Source organism: Pan paniscus, chromosome 6 (assembly GCF_029289425.2).
Source record: "Pan paniscus chromosome 6, NHGRI_mPanPan1-v2.0_pri, whole genome shotgun sequence".
In the NCBI taxonomy this organism is placed as follows: domain Eukaryota; kingdom Metazoa; phylum Chordata; class Mammalia; order Primates; family Hominidae; genus Pan; species Pan paniscus.
The window spans coordinates 187,100,304-187,115,727 of record NC_073255.2 but is presented as its reverse complement, the minus strand read 5'-3'; the positions used below and the strand labels follow the sequence as shown (position 1 = coordinate 187,115,727).

General features: G+C 40.1%; 1 protein-coding gene across 2 annotated transcripts; it reads right to left on the bottom strand.

Annotated features, from left to right (window-relative positions):
- Positions 1 to 6,518: 6,518 nt before the first annotated feature.
- On the bottom strand, positions 6,519 to 14,443 carry GIMAP2 (GTPase, IMAP family member 2). 2 transcript variants are annotated; one of them, XM_034965237.3, is made up of 3 exons: positions 14,339 to 14,436; positions 13,050 to 13,085; positions 6,519 to 7,838 (listed from the first exon to the last, which is right to left on the bottom strand). In XM_034965237.3, exons 2-3 carry the CDS (start codon positions 13,075 to 13,077, stop codon positions 6,853 to 6,855), a joined length of 1,014 nt encoding a protein of 337 aa, XP_034821128.1. In that variant the 5' UTR covers positions 13,078 to 13,085; positions 14,339 to 14,436; the 3' UTR covers positions 6,519 to 6,852. The 2 variants fall into 2 exon arrangements, 1 of the variants encoding a protein (XP_034821128.1); XR_008626099.2 differs by having other exon boundaries at positions 7,700 to 9,992; positions 14,339 to 14,443.
- Between the last annotated feature and the right edge of the window lie 981 nt (positions 14,444 to 15,424).

Genomic DNA, 15,424 nt, shown 5'->3' with positions numbered 1-15,424 from the left:
TTTACTGCCTTCATTTATATTAATTGAACTTTTAAAAAATTCCATTTTTCCTCTCTCTGTTGGCTTATTATCTATAACTCTTTGTTTTGTTATTTTATTGGTTGACTTAGAGTTTATAGTATAGAGCTTTCGCTTACCTCAGTTCACCTTGAAGTGATATCATATCACTTTACATAGAGCATAAACATTTTATAATAGTATCTTTTCATTTTTCCTCTCCTGATTTTTTGTCCTATTGTTCTCACAGGTTTTACTTTTGCATATATTGCAAAACTCAATCTATATTGTTATTATTTTTGTTTAAAGCAGTCAATTATATTTTAAAGGTATTTAATTAATAAGAAAAATACCCTATATATTTACTCACGTGGTTACCATTTTTGATGATCTTAATTCCTTTGAAAAGATCAGTATTTTTCTCTGATATCATTCTCCTTTTTTAACTTTTTTTTTTTTGTAGTTCAGGTCTGCTGGCAACAAACTGAGCTACTGAATGTCTGGAAAAGCTTTTATTTTGCCTTCATTTTTGAAAGGTAATTTTGAAAAATAATTTTAATTTGACAGTTTTTCTTCTAATACAGTCATGTGTCACATAATGATGTTTTGGTCAACAACAGACCACATATGCGATGTTGGTCCCATAAGAGTATAGCACCCTATTTTTACTGTATTTTTTTTCTGTGTTTAGTATGTTTAGATACACAAATACTTACCAGTGTGTTACAGTTGCCTACAGTATTCACTACAGTAGCATGCTCTACAGGTTTGTAGTCTAGGAGCAATAGGCCATATCATACAGCCTAGGTGTGTAGTAGGCTGTACCATTTAGGTTTGTGTAAGTACACTCTACAGTGTTCACAGAATGATGAAGTAGCTTAATGGTGCACTTCTCAGAATTTATCCCCATTGTTAAGTGACACATGATTGTACTTTGTAAATGTTGTTTCACTGTCTTCTCTGTCACATTAATTCTTCAGAAAAATCTGTTGTCATCCTTACCTTTGTTTCTCTGGACATAACATATGTTTTTTTTCCTCTGGCTGCTTTAAGAATTGTCCCTTTATCATTCATTTTGATCAACCTGATTATAATGTTTCTTCGTGTGGATGTTTTATTTGCTTGGGGTTCATTGAACTTCTTGGGTTCTTGTGCTTACAGTTTTCATAAAATTTGGAAAATTTTTGGCCATTATTGATTCCAATATTTTTTCCGTCCTGACCCCCTTTTATTTTTAGTGAATCCAGTTACATATACATTCCACTTGAGGTTGTCCCAGAGCTCACTGAAGCTCTGTTCTTTGAAAGTGACTATTCTTTTTTTCTTTTGTGTTTTCTATGTTGGGACATTTCTATTGCTGTGTCTTCAAGTTCATTAATCTTCTCTCTTTTCTAAATTTTTAGGTTCAGGGGTAAATATGCAGGTTTGTTATATAGGTAAACTTGTGTCACAAGGGTTTGTTGTACAGATTGTTTTGTCACTCAGATACTAAGCCTAGTACCCAATAGTTGTTTTTTCTGTTCCTTTTCCTCCTTCCATCCTGCACCCTCAAATAGGCCCCAGTGTCTGTTGTTCTCCTCTTTGTGTCCATATGTTCTTATCATTTAGCTCCCACATGAGAACATGTACTATTTGGTTTTCTGTTCCTGCATTAGTTTGCTAAGGATAATGGCCTCCAGTTCCATTCATGTTCCTGCAAAGGACATGATCTCATTCTTTTTTATGGCTGTGTAGTATTCCATAGTGTATATGTACATTTTCTTTATCCAGTCTAGCATTGATGGGCATTTAGGTTGATTCCATGTTTTTGCTATTGTGAATAGTGCTGCAACGAACATACATATGCATGTGTGTCTTTATGATAGAATAATTTATATTCCTTTGAGGATATACCCAGTAATGGGATTGCTGGGTTGAATGGTAGTTCTGTTTTTAGATCTTTGAGGAATTGCCACACTGCTTTCCACAATGGTTGAACTAATTTACACTCTCACCAACAGTGTATCAGTGTTCCCTTTTCTCAGCAACCTTGCCAGCATTTGTTATTTTTTGACTTTTTAGTAATAGCCATTTGGACTGATGTGCAATAGTATCTCATTGTAGTTTATTTTGTATTTCTCTAATTATCAGTGATATTGAGCTTTTTAAAAATATGCTCGCTGGCCACATGTATGTCTTGTTTTGAAAACTGGCTATTCATGTCCTTTGCCCACTTTTTAATGGGGTTGCTTTTTTTTCTTATAAATTTGCTTGAGTTTCTTACAGATGCTGGATATTAAACCTTTGTCAGGTGCATAATTTGTAAAAATTTTCTCCCATTCTGTAGGTTGTCTGTTTACTCTGTTGATAGTTTCTTTTGCTGTGCAGAAGCTCTTTAATTGGATTCTATTTGTCAGTTTTTGCTTTTGCTGCAATTGCCTTTGGCATCTTCATCATGAAATTTTTGCCAGTTCGTATGCCCAGAATAATATTGTCTAGGTTGTTTTCCAGGGTTTATATAGTTTTTGGGTTTTATATTTAAGTCTTTAATTCATCTTGAGTTGATTTTTGTATATGGTATAAGGAAGGGGTTCAGCTTCAATCTTCTGCATATGGCTAGCCTGGTTAGCCAGTTATCCCAGCACCATTTATTGAATAGGGAGTCCTTTCCCCATTGTTTATTTTTGGCAGATGGTTGTAGTTGTGTGGCCTTATTTTTGGCCTCTCTATTCTGTTCCATTGGTTATATGTCTGTTTTTGTACCAGTACCATGCTATTTTGCTTACTGTAGCTCTGTAGTATAGTTTGAAGTTAGGTAGCATGATGCCTCCAGCTTTGTTCTTTTTGCTTAGGATCACCTTGGCTATTAAGGCTGTTTTGATTCCATATGAATTTTAAAATGGTTTTTTTTCTAGTTCTGTGAAGAATGTCATTGGTAGTTTGATACAAATAAGATTGAATTTATAAATTACATTGGGCAGTATGGTCATTTTAACGATATTGATTCTTCTTATTCATGAGCATAGAATGTTTTTTCATTTGTTTGTGTCATCTCTGACTTCTTTAAGCAGTGTTTTGTAGTTCTCATTATAGAGATCTTTCGCCTCCCTAGTTAGCTGTGTTCCTAAATATTTATTCTTTTTGAGGCAGTTGTGAATGAGATTGCATTCCTGATTTAGCTTTCGGCTTGACTGTTGTTGTTATATAGGAATGCTAGTGACTTTTGTACATTGATTTTGTATCCTGAGGCTTTGCTGAAGTTCTTTATCAGCCGAAGGAGCTTTTGGGCTGAGACTATGGGATTTTTTAGATATAGGCTCATGTTGTCTGCAAACAAGGATAGTGTAAATTTCTCTCTTCCCATTTGGAAGAGAGAAACAAACTCTCTTTTGTTACTCTCTTTATTTCTCTCTCTTATCTGATTGCTCTGGCCAGGACTTTCAATACTATGTTGAATGGAAGTGGTGAAAGAGGACATCCTTGTCTTGTGTCAGTTTTCAAGGGGAATACTTTCAGGTTTTGTCCATTCAGTATAATGTTGGCTGTGGGTTTGTCATAGATAGCTCTTATTATTTTGAAGGTATGTTTCTTCAATACCTGGTTTATTGAGAGTTTTTAACATGAAGGGATTTTTGAATTTGATTGAAAGCCTTTTCTGCATCTATTTAGATGATCAGAAGTTCACTAATCTTTTCTTTTTCAGCCTAATATTTTGCTAACCCTATTCAATGTACTTCTTATATCTTTTATGGTAGTTTTTTCTCTAGAGGTTAAATTTGGATCTTTTTAGTGTCTTCCACCTTACTACTTAACTGTTTTAACATATAGCACACAGTTGTAATAACTGTGTTAGTGTTTTTGGCTGATAATTCTAACACTTTTGTCAGTCTGGGCTGGTATTTATTCATTGATTTATCTCTTCATATTTTCTTGCTAATTTTCATGTTTGGTAATTTTTTACTGGATGCCAGACATCTGGTTTTGACCTTCTTATGTGCTGAATATTTTCATACTTCTGTAAATATTCTTGAGCTTTCTTCTGGGATGCATTTAAGTTACTTGGAAACAGTTTGATCCTTCAGGTCTTGCTTTTAATATTTGGTAGGCATACTTGATAAGTTTTCAGTCTAGAACCAATTATTTCCCACTAGTGAGGCAAGGCTCTTCTGGGAAATCTACCCAATGCCCCACAAATCACAGGCTTTTTTAGTTTTTATGGTCCGTGGTGAGTGCAGGACACTGTTTCCTCTAATCTTGTTGACTGGTTCTTTTTGTCACCTCAGGGGGTTTCACCACATGCATGTGGTGATCAGTATTCAATTGAAGACTCAAGGGGGACTCTCTGCAGGTGTCTGGATTTCTCTCCGTATAGCTCTCTCCTCTCTCAGACTCTGTTATGTGAACTCTTAGCCACCTTTGTATCTCCAGAATCCCAACTCTATCTTCTCAAATCAGGGAGTCTGCCAGGCTCCACCTGGTTTCCATAAATGTTAGTTTTTTAATGCTGCATAACAAATTACCACGAACTTAGCAACTTAAAACAGCATAGATTTATTATCTCAAGATTAGTATGGGCAAGGAGTGTAGACATAGCTTAACTGTATGTTCTCTGCTTTAGGGTTTCACCAGCCTGTAATGCTAGCTTAAGTCTAATCAGAGGCTTGACGGGAAAGATCTGAACCCTCAGGATGTTGACAGAATTTGTTTCTTTGTGGCTGTGACCAAGGATTTTGACTTTTTCCTGTATGTTGGCTAGAGGCCACCTGCAGTTCTCTGCCATGTTAGCCCTGTTCATAGACAATTCGCAAAATGGAAATTTGCTCCTTGAAGGCCAGGAGGAGAGGAAAAGCAAGTCTTTGTGCAGCTATATAAATCACTGGAGTGACATTCTGTCACCTATGCCATGTTCTATTGGTTAGAAGTAGGTCTCAGATCCCACCCACAATCAAGGGGAGGAGTTCTACAAAGGTGTGAACACCAGGGGCCAGGAATCATTTGAAGTCAACATAGGGTCTGTCTGTTATACTCTCTCTGTGTTGTGACCTGAAAACTCTCTCAAGACAGAAGGCTGGGAAAATTGAAACTCTTGTCTTGTTTTCCAATTCTCAGTGATTACTCTCTTTTGTTACCTGATTTTCAGTGTCTTCAACACTGTCATTTTATATCATTTGTCCATTTTTTGATTGTTTCACATGGGGCAGGAAGGGGATATCTGGTCCTTGTTATGCTATTTTGATCTGACAAGGAAGTCTGAACTCTGTTTTTTAAATTCAGTTTTTCTGTCTGTTGTCAGGATATGGAAGTGTTGTAGCTTTTAAAAAGTTGATATTATATTGAGATTCATTGCTCTACTTTTATTACCTTTAATTATCTATCTAAAATTATTATTTTTCTTTCTCATCAGTACTCATACCTTTTATTTTTATTTCTTTTTTTGAAGTTATTAGATAGATAAGACCTGTGGTAAAATGCTAAATAGAAGCAGTGATAGTCTGCATCTTTTGTTGCTCCAAATTTTAATACAAATCCCTGCAATGTTTGAGAGAAACTCTCTTTTTTCATCTGTCCACTTTTAGATGTTTTCCAGTATCTTTACATAGATTTAAAAATTTTAAAAGTTTTTATGACTGCTAGCCATGGAAGAGTTTATGTAATGAATACACTTCTCCATCACTAATAGGAGTATTCATCATTAACTTTAAAAAAATCAATTATAATTTGATTTATTAAAATTTCATGAGTTTTTTCAAATACAGCTCATCATCTTTGGTAGTTTTTTGTTCCTTTTTAATTTGGGCTGTATGTGTATGATATTCTAAGAAATATTTTATAGCTACTTAGTACACTGTAACTAGTACTGTGATATTAAAGTTTCTGAGTCTACTTCTGTTGGGTTTTTTAATCTTTTTGATCTTGTTCATAGGGACATGATTTGGGTTCACTTTACTGAATTAATTCCATCTGAATACTCAAGTAAATTGGAGATGTTTTCCTCTAGAGAAGATTTGTGTTTGCTTCTACTGGCTGTCAAGAATTCAACTAATTTTGGATAACTTTAGTCTCCTGGAAGGTCCTAAATTAATACAGAACACTCCAAATCAGCTCTCCAATTTTACTGACAGCCCAAGATTGATTTCTTCATCTTAGGATTGGTACCGGCATTTGTCTATCGGTCACCTCTGCCTTCCTTGTTCATGTATTCCTCATGGGCCTCAACTCCAGTTTGTGCTCCTCATTTAAAAAAAAATATTGTTTGCTCCACCTTTGGAATTTTCTTTATTTTTCTGGTGAACTCATCAATTATAAAAATTCTGTTTCTTTTAATAAATGTAGCCTCTATTTGCATCTAGCAAGATGATGCTTCAGAATATCCAGTCCAATTTGCTATCTTTTCTGACATTTGTCTTTACCTATGTTTCAGTGATAAATCTGAAGGACGTCAGGGCTAAAATCTGGCTAAAATGAGTCGTGTCCACTTACCATTTTCTAAGGAGAAAACTATAGAAGAGAATTAACAACATATGATCAAAGGAACTTTACAGTTTATGTAATATTATTTTATTGCCATTTTCATTATATTCAGTAGAAATAGTAGTACTAGAAAGAAGAAAATGAGATTTTAGGAACATAAAACTGGCTTTAGATATTTGAAAATGAGAGGAATTTTATGTTTACAGATTTCAAAAGGCTTTGATATTATATTTCAACGCAAACAGTAACTTATCGTATGATTTGGTTCATTAATAATTGGAGTGATGTTAAGATTTAAACATTTCATAGAATCTCAAATATGACTTCAGGTACCACATTTTACAGGGAAATTACTGTGATTCACCCACTAAATGATAGTGAGTAAATAATAACTGGGATCTGTAACTATAACCTAGGAGTCTTGCATTCTAGTCTAATAACTGTTCTCAAAAATACCATTAACTTTTTGGGTATAATAAACAGCAAGCTGCAGAATAAATTGCACATACTAAAGAGTAAGCAACAAAACAAATTGCACATGCTGTGCAGTATGCAAAGCCACAGAATTATCAATCTGAGAAACAACTGAATACAAAATAAAACACACAGTTGTGTTTTGATTAAGGATCTTTTTAGGAAATTTGCTTCAGCCAAGGCTGTGTAACTTCTTTGAGTTTCCATGTACTTTATAAGGCTCTGTTTGAATTCCTTTACTCTTTCATCTGATCCCGCAGGTCCACATTTAGACCTCTGTATTAGGCTGTACAGCCCATTGGTATAGTGATCACCATTTTTCTCCATCAACAGATCCTCAATACAGTCCATTAGTTCCTTCACTTGGTCATCCTGATTGCTCCCTTCAGCACGGTTATTAAAGGCACAGATTCGCCCACCACATGCTGCCACCAGCTTGCTTAGGGCTTTGTTATCTGAGTCGCGCATGTAATCCATCAGGGAGCCACCATTGAGGTCTTCCTTGTGGGTAAAGAGGACAATTGTGTGTCCCATGGCATCCTCTCCAAAGATCTCCTTCACCCTCTGTGCAGCCTGCTGGTCCTGTGAGGTATAGCGGCCCAGCTGAGTCACCAGGAGCAGCACATGGGGTCCTGGTGCAGAGAGCAAGTAGCACCTCTGCACCTCTTTGTACAGAGCTTCACAGTGGTCCTTCCAAGAAAACATATCTGGTGTGTCAATAATGACAATCTCTCTATTTCCCCAGCTTCCCTGACTTTTGCTGCAAGTCTTAGTCAAGGTCTGGGAACCCAGCTTCGATTCAAATGCTTGCTTCCTGAGGATGCTGTTCCCTGCGGCACTTTTGCCAGTTCCTGTTTTGCCCACCAGGATGATTCTCAGCTCAGATCTGCTGGCACATTGGCCCTTTGCATGTGGTCCTGTGAGGAGCAAGTTTACTGTGTTATCACTACACTGATCACGGTAGTGGAATATTTTTTTTTCTTTTCATTTCTTTTTCTTTTTTTTTGAGACGGAGTCTCACTCTGTCGCCCAGGCTGGAGTGCAATGGCGTGATCTCGGGTCACTGCAAGCTCCACCTCCCGGGTTCACGCCATTCTCCTGCCTCAGCCTCCCAGTAGCTGGGACTACAGATGCCCGCCACCGCATCCGGCTAATTTTTTTTTTTTTGGTAGTTTTAGTAGAGACAGGGTTTCACCGTGGTCTCGATCTCCTGACATCGTGATCCGCCCGCCTCGGCCTCCCAAAGTGCTGGGATTACTGGCATGAGCCACCGGGCCCAGCCGGTAGGGGAATATTTTTAATGATAAGGAGGTATTCCCCATTATGTAAAAAGATACTCGCACATCTATTTCACGAGAAATGAAAGCTAACTTGATTGCTCTAGGACTGCAGGGTACTGCCATGTTGGAGCCTAGGAAAGCATCCTTGGGGATGAGATGGATTTAGAGGCATTTCTCATCATGTAATGGTTGCCTGAATCACTCAGTCCTGGATCTCTAGAAGAAAAGTTTTCTGGAGATCAGAGATGCGTAGGCAAGGCCATGGGTTCCATCTCAATGTGGGCCAAGTGACCTGGCTCTGTTTCAAGGCCAGAGGTTGCTACTTTGACCTTGGCTGGGCAGAGTGGGGTCATGACTACCAGGGAAGTGGCTGGACCAGCAAAATATTAGAATGAGCAGTGTAAAATTATTTTTATTAGTGAAGAAACAACGGATATCTTATAAAGGATATCATAATTTTGCTTAGAAAGCATGGCATAATTTTGGTATAAAATAGTCACAGAATATGGTAAACTTCCCTCTCTCCTTCCCCATTTCCCTTCAACGTGGGTAAGGTTCTGGGGAGAGGAGTGAATGGGGACAGAGGTATGAAGGAGCTTGAGGCTTTAGGGAAAAAATGTGTTTCAGACACATAAAAGGAGAAGGCATAGGAGCCATGGTGCCATTTCGCTGGTCCACATGGCAGTGAAAAGAATGACTTGTCTAGGGTAGGTTCATGGAAGAACCAAGATGCAGCTTTGTAGTGGAGAGAGGAGTGATTTAACTTGCAAGGCAAGGGTGACTCTGGCTCTTGAGGGTTAACCCCTTGATTCCTTTACTGTAAGGGAGGAACATTTGACCTATATGAGTGAAACGGAATACCATGATAACAGGAGAATCTTTCTGGAGGGAATATCCAAACAAACTAAGACTCTCCCGCTAAGCTCATTGCCTTTTGGGGTTTAGCTGTTCCTTACTCTCATGTTGCAGAGAGAAAGTTGGAGAAGGAAAGTCTACATTGACCACAGAATATCAGAGCTTAGAAGGAACTTAGACTGTACAAAGAAAATGAGCTTTCTGAGAGGCAGCATGCAGTGGTGAAGAAAAAAAGAATCTGGAGCTGGATTGCTTAGTTTAGATTGTCTTTCCATTGCTAGTCATATGATCTTGGACAACTGATTAATTTCTCTTCATCTGGAGAAGATGATGGTTTACTCCATGTGGTGGTGTTCTAATGATTAAATAAGTTAATATATGTAAAGAACTTAAAAGAGTGCTGGTGCACTTAAGCACTTGGTGAAAATTAGGCTAGGATTGTTTATAGCAACTTCCTTATAGATGAAGTAACTTGCATGCAGGGGTTAAGTAACTTGGACAAAGTCACCTAAATAGTTAGTGAAATCTACCCTTTATTGAGCACTTTTAATGTGCCAGGATCTGTTCCAAGTGGTTTACCTGCATTACCTAATTTACTCCTCCTAGCAATGATATGATTTAGGGTTAGGTGCTGCAATGCCCACCAGGGGTCTTGTTCTTAGCTGGTTCAAATGACCTCTCGGGCTCACAGGACTGCCATGGGCCTCACTGGGACACTAGTCTACTCAGAAGAATGGAAAACTTCGCTTGCCAGAGGGACAATGTTGGGCCTTCCACCTAGTGGAAGTCTATGCAGCAATTCATGGAACACTGCAAACTGTCACCTAGGGAGGTGCCAGGGCAAGGAGATGGCATCTTGAGCAGTTATAGAAGCCACCTGGACTCACAGGAGCCAATGTCTCTTGTAGCAACTCTGGGGTTTAGCTTCCAGATTCCCTGCAAGGAACATGAGAGTTACAAGAGTCACTGTGCTCAGGGAAGTTCAAAACATAGCTTCCTAGCATGTATTTATAGTTCTTCCAGTATAGATATAATTCACCCATCAAGAGAAGTTTTCAACCATAAGCAAAGTTCCTAATAATGTTAGAGACATTTTACTCTTATTAAATTATTAGAGAATCTGAGCTAAAACATTTAACCAAAGATTAAATTCTCAGGCAGAAAGGGAAAGGGTTTGTCAACCTTTTTACCCATGGGTTCCTTTTATTCACCTTATTTTACACATAAATCTGCAACTTGCCCAATAACTTAGAGCCCATTAAAAGTAACCAGTTTTGTAAATGAAAAAGCTGGCATTTGAACCTGCCCGTTTTCTATGCCTGAAGTATTAGTGCTTTGCCATGCTGCTACGCCAACACTTGTTGCACATATTTAAGTATTTTCTCTTCCAGACAAATTGGCCAAAATTTATGGACATTTAATCCTATTTTCTGTAGGCCAGTGAAATTATGGCCTCACAGTAGACATGCAATGGACACTTTTACTTAAAAGGAAGCAGGCATTACATTACACATTTCTATATTCTGAAAACAGCAGCCAAGCAGCTCCTGATACACCGCGCTGGAGCTTGCTTAGAGGCAGCCAAATTGCACCTTTAACCTTCCTCTCGCCTATGAAAACAGAAATCAAGGGAGTCATTGAAGAGAAGCGGTGGGAGTCCTGAGTTGCTGGCCTCCTAGGGAGTGCTACCTCATTCTCTCCCATGGGGAGGGTATAGGGAAGAGAATTCCCTGCATCCAAAGCCAAGTGAGAGGGTCTCTAAATCATCCACTCATAAATATTGGGCATGTCACCAAAGTTGAGAGATAGGTAGGTCATTTCCCAGATGGGTGTCTGCTGAATGACAGAAACTGGTAAGCCTATCCAAGTGCAGCAAAGTGAAGAGAATTCTTGAGCAAATTTTTGAGAGGAGTTAGATGTAACCTGAAGTTTGGAGACATGTATAAACATGGAAATTGGTGTCTATTTCCTTTCTGGAGAATTCTAAATTTTGAAGGCTGACTAGAGCCACCTAGGAGACCAGGATAAGGAGTAAGCAGCAATGGCTTAGGGGGTTTCCCATGGACAGAAGGGATCTTACAGAAAATAACTAGGCACAGCTGCCTTGATGAGGCCCTGTCCAAAGGCCTGCCTTGTATGGCAAGCGGAGTGCAATTACAAGAGGAAGCCAGGGGTGCCATGAGGGTGGGAGCAGAGGTCTAGTTGGAGAATTCTGCCAGAGAGGGCACAGCCTCTGGCGGGAAGCGTGCAACTTAGCCCCGTGGCAACTCCACAGTGTTCTCGCACAGTGGAGGGTGTCTGCTGTAATGGGGCATGGGATGGCGGTGAGGACTAGCCAGGAGACAACTGCAAGGACAATGGGACTCAAGCACTCCACCTTCTTTCTCCAGTCACCCATCCTCCTGCCTGATGGGGAAGGAGGGACTAGCATGAGGGTTGAGGGGGCAGAGCTGGAAGGGAGAGGAAGACTTTTGGAAGGTCCCAGAGTTCAGGCTGAGGCTGAGGTAGAGGAAGGAGAAACTCAAATTGAATGTAAGTTTGATGTTAGACGGCACCGAACAGTACAACACCTGATACATGTGTCATAGTGACTTTAATAGACTATTCTTCTAGTCTCTATTAATCAGAAAGGCAACTGCCTGAGATGGCATCAATAAATCAAGATTGTGGCCGGGCGTGGTGGCTCACGCCTGTAATCCCAGCACTTTGGGAGGCTGAGGTGGGCAGATCACTTGAGGTCAGGAATTTGAGATCAGCCTGGCCAACATGGTGAAACCCTGTCTCTACTAAAAATATAAAAATTAGCCAGGCATGATGACACATGCCTGTAATCCCAGCTACTCAGGAGGCTGAGGCAGGAGAATCACTTGAACCTGAGAGGCAGAGGTTGCAGTGAGCTGAGATTGCACCAATGCACTCCAGCCTGGGCCACAGAGCCAGACTCCATTCCCTCCACCCCGCAACCAAAACAAAAGGAAATCAGGATTGCATAATAAGAGTCAGTGGCTGGGAGGAAAAAAAAAATTGTTTCTCATTTGGATCTCAGAGTTCAGCTTGATCAATAAACAAGTTCCATACACAATGAAGCCAGAGACCTCCTATTTCTCACAGGTGAGGGTTGAGTGTGAAGGCAACTTGGTAAGGAGGAAGATCTGGGCTCTTCTTGATGTAAGAGACTGAAGACAGGGCTGGTGAGGGGCAGAGAGTGAGGAGGAGGGAGTGGGAAGGGGGAGGTCAAGATACAGAGAGAGAGACGCCCATACCATACAGATAGCAGAAACAGGTGCAAGAAGAGGAGAGAGAGAGAAAGGACAAGGGAAGAGAAGGGAATGATAGAGACAGACAGAAAGACAGAGAGAGACACACACGCACACACAAAGAACCTATGGAAATGTGAGAGAAGGAAGAGAAGACTGAATGGTAGGAGAAGGAGTATTTCAAAGAGATCTGAAAGATTTGTGCATAAGGGAAAAGCCTGGATGCATATTTTGGATCTTGGTGAGTATTTTAACAATTTTCGAGCCAGACTTGGCGGTTCATGCCTGTAATTCCAGCACTTTGGGAGGCTGAGGCGGGTGGATCACAAGGTCAGGAGTTTGAGACCAGCCTGACCAATATGGTGAAACCCCGTCTCTACTAAAAATACAAAAAAAAATTAGCTGGGCGTGGTGGTGTGTGCCTTTAGTCCCAGCTACTTGGGAGGCTGAGGCAGGAGAATCACTTGAACCTGGGAGGTGGAGGTTGCAGTGAGCCGAGATTGAGCCACTGCACTCCGGCCTGGGTGACAGAGAGAGACACCATCTCAAAACAAACAAACAAACAAAACAAAACCCCACAATTTTCAGCTGCTGGTGGTGGTAGCTGTGGGAGTTAGAATAAGATCCTTCACCCTTGTTTATTTTGCCCCAACATCATCAGAAGAGCCAAACACACACACACACACACACACACACACACACACACACACACACACACGTGAAGTCACTTTCTTACCCCAGTGACTGTGTTCATTTTGGTCCATTGGTGTTCCTGAGAAACAGAGAGACAAGAAACTTATTTTTCAGTTCTAAATCATGAAAAATTCTTATATTTCTTTTCTTTTCTTTTTCTTTCTTTCTTTTTTTTTTTTTTGAGACACAGTTTCACTCTGTCACCCAGGCCGGAGTGCAGTGGTTCGATCTCAGCTCACTGCAACCTCCACATCCTGGGTTCAATTGATTCTCCTGCCTCAGCCTCCCGAGTAGCTGGGATTATGGGTGTGCACCACCATGCCCATCTAATTTTTGTAGTTTTAGTAGAGACAGCGTTTCACCATGTTGGCCAGGCTGGTCTCGAACTCCTGACCTCAAATGATCCACCAGCCTCGGCCTCCCAAAGTTCTGGAATTAAAAGCGTGAGCCACCGCGCTAGGCCAAGATCCTTATATTTCTAAACAACCATACTTCATTTGTCTACTCATAAGGGACAAGGTGGGTGGGAAAGGAATGACTTCCTACTTTACAGAGAACTGGAATGCTGAGGGGCTGAGAAGTGGGTTTCATTCGTAAGCCTCATGCCCAGCTCTCTCGCTTTCTTCCTCCCGTCCTCTCACAGATCAGCCCGGCTCCGTTCTGTTTTTGTTTTGCCTGCACACTCTTCCCTTCTGTCAGCTTTCTCTGTAGGTGTGCCTTCCCTTACACCTTAGGCTCAGTCCTCCCTTTCCCTCTCTTTCTTTTCCCACCTTGCCTCCTTCCCTCCTCTACTCTCTCCAAATCTCCTCCCTCATGTTGAGTCTTTGCTGAGAGACTCAGCGAATGAAGATTATGACTCTGGGAAACCGTGCAGTCCTTTAAGCCGGAAATACACTTCACTTGATCCATTAATGGCTTGAAGTTTTCTCATTCCCCAACAGCCCCTGGTTATGAAGCCCTTGCAATGTAGGAACTACTATGGAGTGAGAAATATCGGTAGGTTTTCATCAGCTAGTTTCTCTTGCTTAAATCTGGCAGGCATAGACCAAGCGTACAAGTACAGAAAACTGAAAGCCACAGATTAATGCCCAAATTCTTCCCAGTTAGCACTTTTTATTGACTTTATACTATGGAAATTCTTTCTTTGCCAGTAATGTGTAAAGTAAATTACATCGGTTTCCTGTAAACTGGCTTCACTTAAGGAAAAGGCAGTCACTCTAAATTGTTTCTCTTAAAATAGGACAAATTTGTTCTAAGAAAAATGAAAATGTTTGTGCATGGCTTGGGACCTAGAAATCAACACTGCAGAACTTTTCGTAAATCTGGGCTTACCTGATTTACTGTTCAAAGAAACAGTTGGCTCCCTGTTCAGTCCTGTTGTCTTATAGCTCAGCTCCAAGAGAAAAAGAAAGTAAAACCGAGACTCCAGTCGGTCTTCTTCCTCTCTTGAATCTTCACTGAGCTTCCTGACTGCTAATGAACCCCACCACGTGCCTGTGTTTGAAATTCTCTTTCATGCCATTATACAAAATAAACAGTTTAAATGGAAAGTTAATCAGTAGTTATTTGCTGTCATGTGGGCCAACTGTCTCTTCTTCTCAAAAGTGAAAAAAGAGTGTTTCGATGATTTCATCTGGACTGGAAAGAAAGGCACGAATGCCAAGGAAGTTGGTGGATTTCAGTCCTTCCCAGCTGGGATATGTCCCAACAGTTAGAAGTTTGTCTAGATGCAAATGGCCCCCTGAGAAGGGCTTAAACCTCATTGACACCAGTAGCAGGGATTGTTCTAAAGCAGATGCCACTGGGAGAGCAGAGGAGCCTCTGATGGGCACTGCCCAGGGGAAGAAGGGCACAGAAAGGGGAACCTGAGAGGGGACGTTTTTGTCTGAGTCTGATTGTAAGGATCATTAACCATCAAAACATTTTTACATAACTCATTCATGGCTTCTAGGATTCTGGGCCTTTCTTCCCTGTCCAGCTCTGTAATTTCAGAGAACCTCCCTGTGGGGAGAAATTGTCTAGGAAATGTCTATAGTAATACTCTGGAGTGTTGGCTGGGTCAAATGGTATTTCTAGTTCAAGATGCCTGAGGAATCGCCACACTGACTTCCACAGTGGTTGAACTAGTTTACGGTCCCACCAACAGTGTAAAAGTGTTCTTATTTCTCCACATCCTAGCATTTAAAACATTTCCTTTTGATTGTCTTGGAGTTTCCAGGTTTATCATACACTCAGTTGCAAATAGTGATAATTTTCCCTCCTTGTTTCCAAAAATATCTTATGTTGCTTTCTCTTGTATAATTACAATTGCTTGCTACCTTTTCAAAAGTGAGTTAATGTGCTTTTATTATTTATTTACCTGTAGGGCACCTAATATCTTATCAGTAATATTGATGTTGGTTATTGGCAATTAATTAG

Excerpts from the sequence above, each read along its gene's own strand:
- GIMAP2 (XM_034965237.3), bottom strand. The coding sequence starts at position 13,077 with ATGGACCAAAATGAACACAGTCACTGGG. Across the intron at positions 7,839-13,049 it reads AAATGAACACAGTCACTGGG|GACCACATGCAAAGGGCCAA; the intron begins GTAAGAAAGTGA and ends TGCTCCTCACAG.